Source organism: Nothoprocta perdicaria, unplaced genomic scaffold (genome assembly GCF_003342845.1).
Source record: "Nothoprocta perdicaria isolate Ctin4 unplaced genomic scaffold, notPer1 scaffold_85, whole genome shotgun sequence".
Lineage (NCBI taxonomy): Eukaryota > Metazoa > Chordata > Aves > Tinamiformes > Tinamidae > Nothoprocta > Nothoprocta perdicaria.
The window spans coordinates 1,046,216-1,056,350 of NW_020456143.1; the positions used below are offsets into that span (position 1 = coordinate 1,046,216).

The 10,135-nt window shown below is 34.9% G+C and overlaps 1 protein-coding gene across 2 annotated transcripts in view; it reads right to left on the minus strand.

Annotated features, from left to right (window-relative positions):
• CACNA2D1 (calcium voltage-gated channel auxiliary subunit alpha2delta 1) overlaps positions 1-10,135 on the minus strand; it is a 336,392-nt gene that overhangs the window by 172,674 nt on the left and 153,583 nt on the right. For both annotated transcript variants that reach the window (XM_026052203.1, XM_026052205.1), the window contains exon 4: positions 8,029-8,088. In XM_026052203.1, coding sequence (XP_025907988.1) covers positions 8,029-8,088 — 60 coding nt within the window. The remainder of the gene's footprint in view (positions 1-8,028; positions 8,089-10,135) is intronic.

Consider the following 10,135-nt stretch of genomic DNA (forward strand, 5'->3'; position numbering starts at 1 on the left):
TATTTCATGACATTTGTAGTATACTAGAGCCTTTGAACATTAAAATACCTAAACTTTCCACTTGCCACATTAGCTCATTTTCCACAGATGATGAGCTGTGACAAAGACATTCTGAACTTTGATCTAAGATCAAAAAAAAAGAAAAAACCTCTGCCTAATGAACAAGGCAAGCTCTCAAGATACTGCCTGATGACTCCTATGTCTTTGTCAGTTAAATAAGTTAAATACAAGAGGTTAAAAGAAAGAAACAGAGTAAAAAAAGAAAATSCACAAATAAAGATCTCCACCCCAAATAACCCAATTCACCCATCTCAAAATTTCAAAAAGACTCTGCTTTTAATGTGAAATATTATGTCTGAGGCAAGTCTGTGTTTGCATATTCCCTGTTTCTGTCCTCTTTTATATAAAGCACTTAAAATATTTTGAGTCTAATTTACTTTAGAAAATAGTTAATCAGAAGGAAAATTGCCAAGGTTATCATTTAAAAACAGTCATCAAAGAGTATTACAAAAATATTTTGAGTCTAGTTTAGTTTGAAAAATAGTAAATCAGAAAGAAAATTGCCAAGGTTATCATTTAAAAACAGTCATTAAAGACTACTGAACAGTTTACACTGTATACACTGTATAGCTGTCATTCATTGTATGRAATAAGAATCCAAACTTGCTAATATTTTCTGAATTTCTGAATCTTTAAAAGTCTACCTTTATTATGAAACGTTACATTTCAATGTTACTTTCTTTATTAATGAAGTCTTTGTGCATATTTGATATCTTTTTTTTTTTTTAAATGGGGAAAAAAAATGTCTTCTGGGAGGCTATTAGCATTTTGAAACCAGTAGCAGTAAATCGYATTTAACAACCACTAATACATTTCCTAGGTTCAACATTAAAAAGGTCAAGGTAACATGATTCTAAGTAGGAATAGAGAGCTTTGACCCACTGAGTTCCTATAGTAGATAATGCAAACAGAGGAGAAATATCCTAGATGCCAGTTAGGATGGCAAGCATTCAAGGAGAAAGATATCGTGAATTTTAAGAAAAAAAAAAAAAAAAAAAAAAAAACTTAAAAAACAAACAAACAAGACCAGAATTACATTTTTAATTTATTTTACCTATCTAACACAGTAAAACTGTGCTAAGAATTACATATCACAAATGTATTTAAGAAACTGAATTTAAATGTGAAATATAAAATGAAGAAATATAATTATCTCATCTAACTGTTTTACACAGTCAGTGAAGCCTCTGAGAAAATATGTGCAAGGGCTGTCTGCAAAAAGCTTTTCTTAACACACGGCACCTCTCTATTGTAAACTAAAGAACCTGCAGGGTGTTAATAAATTGAGTACAATAGTACATCTTGCTTTTAATAAGATGTTTGTTCAGAAAGCACATTAAAGAATCATTCAAAAAGAAGGTGATAATGCATATGCATGGTGTCTTAATAATAAGAACTCACACCTTTTTTCRTTTTTTCTTTTCATTTTTTTTGCTCTTTCCCTCCTTCTTTCAAAAGCAGCACAATTTTTAATGAGTTTCCTGGTCAATAAGTAGAAAGAATATGAGATGTCTTTTAATGTATTTGACTTTTCAGATGAAATGGAATGCTTGAAAGATTTAACAATGATTGAAGGTGTTTCATCTCTATCCTAAAAGCTTTTTTGGCACGTTCTCTACCAGAGAACTACTTTGTCACATTGATAAGATTCTTGCAATGATTTATATTAGAGAGTTGCACTCCTAAACTAAATGCAAATATATTAAGAGACAAGCTAGTATAAATAAMTAAAATCCAAAGGTCAAAGATCTGTTAGAAAAACTGGTTTAATGCATTTTTTAATTTATTTACTATAGTTACCCATCTAAGATCCCTGCTTATATATAATATCAATTCTGAATGCAAAGCTAGTGTTTGTCTTCCTACTTTCCCCTTGAACAAATTCCATCTTGGATTAAAATTCTTATGGGAAAACAAAACAAAACAAAACAAAACACATGGATTATAGCCAGAAGATGGCACTAACCCATCAAACAGATCTTTTACAGGAGAATGAGTGCATGTTAGAAATCTCCTATGCCAACACTGATCTTAGAAGACTATAATTGCAACATAAAATTGATCAAGAGTCACCAGAAAAAGACTACRGAATTATAAAAGAGAAGTCAGTTAGCCAGTGCTTTTGGGCACTTCCATGGACCTGGTCTTGATGAGCCTCAGGAAACCCTCCTGTTTTCTACGCAGATAGAGCCACCTTCTTCCAKATGCAGACTCCAGGCAAGCTAGCAAGGAGCACTGCTCTTTAAAGAAGTTTTTATCTAAAGAGATGTCATTTTTTGACTCTGTACACATGTCTTATATCAAACATGTGTCTCCTAAAAAGCTGTAATGCAGAGGACATCYGTGAGTCTTTGTGAAAATTAGAAACTCAATATTGGGGGCTAAAATCCAGAGCTGGACAAGGAGATCCTGTTCCCAGGAGGGAATGCCAGACAAATTTGGTGCTTGTACGATGACACCTATGTCACATTCCCCTATGTCACATGAAGGCTTCAGCCTTCATGATCATGTTCATTGTGAACTGCTAAAATAAGAGGAATTGAACTACTAAATTAGGAATCACTGCTTGCTAACTCTGCAAATTCTAGCAAGGGAAGGTGAGACTATTTGAAATACAGCAGGAAATGAAGCTGATKTTGCTTTAATGGGGAGAAGTTTCAGTTAAAAATACAAAAAGCAATAAAAATGAAATACTGTATTTTACCCTAGAAGAGAGAAAATTGCAGTAATTGCCATACTTCCTGTCCTCTTTTGAGAAAGCACTACTGAAAAACTTGTAGACATGCAAGTTCCTGCAAAAAATGCTGTTTGTTTTTGAACTGGAGCTGTGTGTTATTTAGGTGAGAATCATAGAAACTTCACAACAACCTGTGCAAAAAAAAACAGTTTCAGTACTTTACGATTCAATTTTATTTCCTCTACACCTCACCTTTTTACAACTTACCCAGCATACACACAGTTCTGTCCCCGGAGTGAAAAGATGCCAAAGTGCATACAGTCACTGACAGTCAAAAGCTGATTTCACATCCTTGCAGTGAGATATATGGCACATTTCATTTAAATTATGCACAAATCACAACTATATGCCACATAAGTGAAGGTGGCACACAGCCCTTCGGAGAAGGAAATATTATCCTCCCGAAGACCTTGACCATCTGCCTGTCAATTCAAATCAATCATGCTGCATGCTTTTTTTTTTTTTTTCCAAGTCACATATGCTTTAGAAGCATGTGCCCTCACCCAAAATGAATCAAAAATCAATGGAATTTGGGTGGTTTTCTTTGTTGTTGTTGTTGTTGTTGTTGTTGTAGTTTTTTGGTTTGTTGGTTGGTTAGTTGGTTGGTTGGTTTCAATTGGAACAGAGCATTTTGTGAAGCTATGATTGATGAATAAATATTTTGATGAAATAACTCATTATGGATCATTGAACTGGGAAGGTTTTGGCACCTCTCAGTCCCTAGGGACCAGCGCTCTGCTCTATTCTAAGGACTATCATCTCCCTCACTCCTTGCCCTCAAGAGGACTATTAGGGGTTCAACCCAGGACAGCTGTATCCTTTCTATGATGGCATGAGAGGAAAATAARAATCTAGTTGGTTCCCCAAGCATCTCCAAAATCCCTGAATATCCCTGAATGCCTAAGAGATAGACATTCTCTTTCAAAAGATATAWAATATGCTATGTATACTGCTCCATCAGAATGCAGTATTAAAGTTGGCAGATGTGTTTAATGTTTTACTGCTGTTGTAACATCCACGCTAAATTCCAGACAGTCCTGAGGGCTCAAGTCTTCAACCTGATGAAGAGGTCAAGCAATGACAGATGCCTGCTCCTGCTCTGCAGATATACCTGTGTCACCTCTGCAGATCATCCTTTGTGAAGGACGACTGCTTTCATCTCAGGTATTCTTCTTCTTCTTCATTTCTTTCCTGAGTAACTCTTCACTACATTTTTATGCACCAAATATGTGTAATTATTAAAAATAAAAAATATTACTTCCATGACCTTTTGTCTCACTTTCAAGCCCAGACAGCAGTAAATGCTGTCTCAGAAACTGTAGGATGTAGGGAATTAACTATTACCCAGAAGAGTATAAAACAACACCACTGCTCAGAAGATAATACATATTGAAAGACTTCTTCCTGTGGCTTTTTAATGTGATAATTAATTCCTAAAAGTCTGAATTTCAGTCTTCATATAAATAAGTGGATGCTAATAGGCCATGCATAAAGATTCTCCTTGTTAAAATACAAATGAGATTCCTTATATTTATACATGTGTAAGTACAATTAATATTGCAACCCAATCGCAAACAAAATTGGTTTAGTTAACCAACCATTTCCATGCAATCAAATGTGGTATCAAATGTAATTGTGGAAGATCCACTTGGGGAATAACAGCAATTATTTCATGAAGGATTCTTCCCTCCTCCTTCCAATTCCAGAACTTTTTTTTTTTTTTCTATGCATCTGTGCTCCAGCAAAATATTTGGACCATCACAAGTGTCAAAAATACCATCCTTTAGCTCTCTAGAATAGGAGGAAATTCAAACTGACAAGGCTGCTCCATTTAGAAATATTTTGTACACCTGATTTATAACTGCATTAATCTAAGAGTACTTAAGTAGTTTTATTTCTTCAGCTACATATATGCATCTAGGGAATCGCACACTGCTTATGGAGCAGAGAGCAAAACCAGCATTTCTTTATTTGTCTTCATTTAGTATTGGCCTTCACACTTCACAAATATTCTCTAGAGAATTAATGTTTTGTAACAGATAAGTATTATTTTAGTGTCTTTAGATGCAAACCATGGATCCCATATTTTAATTGGAATTGCCTTTAATCAGAAAATACATTTTAAAAAACAATGTTAATTTTTTTTTATTCTTAATGCAGAAAATATTCCATATCCTTAATACTTCTCTCTATTATTTTGCACTTTTTGTAATAATTATTGCCTCAGCAAAATTATTTTGATATTTGCTGATGCAAAACAGCAAAATAGACTATAATCTCTATTTTGTTACTCTCAAAATAAGGTAAAAATCTAAAACACACTCTCTTAAGTTTTTTTAGATTTTGATTTTCTTTCAGTTTCAAGACACTCAACATATATTCAACAGCCTTCATTTATTTTTAAAAGTGTGTGTACATGATTAGGTATATATGACATATATCTAACTATATATAATACGACACACACACAGAGGGATATAGCCCCCAAACTGAATTTGTGTATTTAGAAAAATATACAAGTTGATAACCACAGAACAGAAAGAGGATTAACATTACTAACATAAGATACTCTCTTTTCAGCAAGTTGATTGGTTCAGCAACTTTCTCAGGTTCAAACTTATATTGGAGATTTGTATCTTAATTACTATTTTTATTTTCTGTGTTTATGAACATAATAACATACCTAAAATTAAAAGCACATAAAAGTCTTAAAAGCTTCCTTTATTTATATTTTCATTTTTTTTTGTTTGCTTACTCTTCTTGAAATAGGAGGCAATTCTTGAAACTAGGAGGATTTTTTTTTATATATAGACATGAAGTTCTGTTTCTATTAGCACAGTTTCAACTTTTTTTTTTGCTACAAGAATCATACAGATTATCTCATTTTGCAATGTAAAAAAAAAAAAAAAAAGTATCCTTAACATTACTGTTCCCCTTAACAATGCAAATTCTGACAAAATGAAATTATACACTGTATTAACAAAAGTTAATAAGTTAACAAAAGTGTGACTGCAGCATCAAATCTGTTTTTTTTTACCTTTTTTTCCCATAGTAGATTATTAAAAAACATGTTATCATGTGAGGATGGGGAATTTTGGTTACACTCTAACTCTAACCTGCAGAGTAAAATCTTGCAATTTTTTTTTTTTTTTAGTCTGCAATCTGTGGACTCATGCAGAAACATTCACACTCAGAAGAACCTGTTAGCAGTGGCATTCTCACAGTTTTCTGATTAACTGAGCCCTTGTAGGACTCAGTRCTCATGTTCTTTGCCCTTTCTCTTCCACATGCCTTGCACTCGAGCAAGCCAGTATAGAATTCCCTAGAAAGAACCTTTGTGTTTTTTTCTCTTTTTCTCTTGTTTGTGATATTTTCTCCCTAAAACTCCATAGGCGATCACTGTGCTGCAATCTGAYTGTCAAGGACATTGATTGCTGCTTGTGAACTAATTAGAAACCGAAACAGGCTGTCCCCAAAAATGTCTTTCTCTTATGACTCACAAGCAATAGAGCTTGAAGGGCTTTCATCACCCCAAAACCACGCCTGGAAAAGAAATAAGCCTCATGCAACATGATCGCAGACCATTTATAACGCTACCAGGAGTACATTAAGAACCAGCAACCGCAGGAAGCTTTCTGGTACATCTTCTATTTTCCTTGCCAGCCATTAGGAGAATGAATCTTCCAGTGAAAATTAAGTTTATCGGAAAGATCTGTGTGCAAACTAATTTGAACAGGCATTTTCTAAAAAGTAGGCCAGAATGGAAGGAAGATTACTTCTGGCAAAAATGGAACAAATTAAATTATAAGAAGCTTAATACATTTATTTGAAATTTAATTGCATAACCTAATGTCAAGGTTATTACATACTATATAGTGTTCTCATCCAAATTCAAAACAGTCAGGCACAAGCTTGGTTTGCAGTTACTTTATTATAAATCTAACTGCACTCTTTTTTCATTCTAACCACAGTCATTGCCTGAGCCACACACATTAATATAAAATCACATATCAAAATTACTTTAAGTTCTCTCCTTGGCAATGAATTCTGATGAGACCAAAAGTGTCTCTGGTCTGAGTGAGGAAAGGGCAAAAGGAAAATCAAACAGTGATTGGGACAGTCCCTGGAATAGGGACGGTGTTGTTATGTGATGCCAGGGTTTACATTAGCGGAAAATAAATCATTATAAGGAGTATCTGATAATATTCAGGCTGTTCTGCACAGCACATCAAAACTGCAGGCTATTTTTTTCTTAGTAGAATAGGTTGCTTCAACATTCTGATTCCTGCATCCCTATGGAACAGGCATCCTGTGTTTTAGCACGGATTAGAAGCCGTGCCTGTGCATAGATCACATTTAAAAAACCCCTTGGCAGCGCCCAGACCATCTCTGCACTCCCACGAGCTGCCACTTCCATCCGAATGGGACCTGACCTCAGGAGGGTTTCTGCAGATCTCCATGTCATAGTGTCTGAGGAACATGGAACATCCCAAAAATAAAAACAAAAATCAACAACTGTGTGTTTATTTGTGTGCCTGTATTATTCCAGTATATGTGCAGGCAGAGTCTAGGTGTGTTACAGCAACACATAAAAATACCACCTGCTTTTATTTCTGAAAGAACAGGTAATGAAGACATAATAAATGTTTTTGACACTTAGTAGAGAACTGTTGCCTAAAGCCAAGAGACTTACAGTCATGCAGAATAGTATTTATTTGACTTGAGCAAAATCACAGAATTAATGTTGCATATTTTGCAACGATCTCCCTTGTCTTTACTATATGTCATCATGAAGGTATACAAAACCTTTTTTTTTTTTTTTCTTTTTTTCCCCCACCACATAAACTGAAAACTTGTTAAAAATCAATTCTCTGACTCCATGTTGCAGGGCTTGGAGGAGCACACACATTTTACTGATAGTAGCTATCACTCAGATGTCTTCTCTGTAATTACTCCTTACATCTCAAAACAAACAGATGTCCTGGGTGCACCTCAGAGCTACATCACTGAGCCTGTGAAGCTCGACGGGAGTTTATGAAGGGGAAAACCACTTTATTCACCACAGACACAGCCTGAATCTTTGTTTGCCCAGTAAAGAAAAACACACATGCACAGGCAATGATTCCTTTTGTGATGGATTTATAAACAGTATATTTTAAAAACACAGTTACCATTTCAAAGAGGAAAATTCTGAGAAGATGAAAGGAGAAAGGAGAAAGAGTGAAACTTACCCCAAACTCATCCCTCCACTGATGTGATGCTTGATACTTTTCAGCTTCTTTAGCAAGGCGCTGTAGACCAAAGAAAGGCACAACGTAAATTTTAATTTCCTTAACATGTGGCTTAAAGAGGCACATGCAAACAATACAGAATAAAATGACCTTTCTGTTGATTCATAGGCTGGTAACCACTGCACATTCTACTGTTAATATCAGATAGAGAAGACATATCCATTTTACAGACTCTGATATGGGATGTTCTCACTACTTGTCTGGTTTTCCTTTCTCAGTTTTTATAAAGCACTAAACTTTTTTTTAAGAGATCACTGAGAAGGCTTTTAAAGGCACCGATGTGCAATCTGGCAAGCACCTAATACATTAGTGTTGCAGTTTTAATAATAAAAAGGTTTAGTGCACTGAGAAGTCCAAGTAAGTAAATTYGATGCATGYTGCTTAMTGAAGCAAAATATGGTAGTATCTGTTCATACAGCTTTGCCTGAAAACTGAATTAATTTTGATTTACACATTTTACATGTGTAAATTGCCTCCTTTTTATACACACAAACAAGTGGTTTATTTTCATCTTTTCACTATGGCATATTTCTGTAAAATGACTGTATAATAAAGGAATTGATTACACAGAGTAGCACAAACATAAAAATACAGGTATGTAAATATGCAGTTTTTAACTAAGTATTACCTACTAAGAATTACTTTAGAGAAAGACAATGTCCGTTTTGCAGTCATCTTGTAGAATTCTCTACTTTTCTTTAATCCTACAGATCTGTTGCATAGCAAGTATTTCCAATTTCTCCATATATATGCTTTCTCAGTATAATTTCTATATAATATCTTTGTACACATTTGAGTAGAGATGCACGATATATTCTCAGAAAGAGATTTTTATATTACTTTATTTACTTGTGTAATCATGACAAACATACATTACAAAGCTATATCCTAAAATTAATTTCCCTTAGGCAGTTCTAGGTTAAGTTCAACATCCATCAATACCCTTCTGAAAGTACTTTCTCCTCATATAGAATCATAGAATCACAGAATCATTATGGTTGGAAAAGACCTTCAACACCATCGAGTCCAACCATAAGCCCTTCAACACACTCATCACATCTTCAGTATGTATGTTAATTTAATTTACCATCCAACCCACCAATATTTATTAGAACCTTGAAACACTGTATTATGGATATTTATTTTCCCATTACACTATTTAGCCTCAATTACAAGCTGTATCAACACACCCTGCGATTACAAGCGACCTATAAAAAGTTATTAATTTGGACTAGCTGCMGTCTGCTCCCATGGACTGAATGAACATTAACCACTGGAAAGCATTGAATATGCTCCTAGAGGGCATTTTTTTCCATGTTAATTTGATTTGAAAGAATTCTCCAGGAGTACTCCATAGGAAGCAAAGTGAATGGGGAGTTCAGATGATTCTCCTTCAAAGCCTCCGTGGTGCTGGTGGTATGCCTTTCCTTTTACAAACTTTTAAATTTGAAAATTTGAAACATGCTGCTACCTGATCCTGTCTCAGTTTTTGTGCAACTTTTACTTTGAAAATCTAATAAATTTATAACCTACCAAAAAAATAAAAAAGTAAGAAATATAGAATTGCAACACGATTCCTTTTTAATAGAAATCACCTCTGTGTGCACTAGACACCTAGGGAAGAGAACGCTTTACTCCGGAATGACATACATTCACTGTGGGCTTTATGATCCTTTTAGTATTCCGATCAGTGCCTATGCAAAAGGAACTGGTGGTCTAAGTCACATCTTCAGTTGAGTCAACTGTCATTCTTCCAAACAACCAAACTGAGGATGACCAGAAAGTTCAAACAAGCTGAAATCTCAGCAATTGGTGCTGTCAGCATCTCATCTCAGCCCCAGCACAGGGTAGCACCTGCAAGGGTGTCTGCTCCCATGAGGGTGGTCCATCTTCTCTCTTAAAACTGACAGGGTGATGTACTTCACAGAGCAAAACTTCGGACCTTTCAGGACCTTCTCTTCTCTTCTCTTCTCTTCTCTTCTCTTCTCTTCTCTTCTCTTCTCTTCTCTTCTCTTCTCTTCTCTTCTCTTCTCTTCTCTTCTCTTCT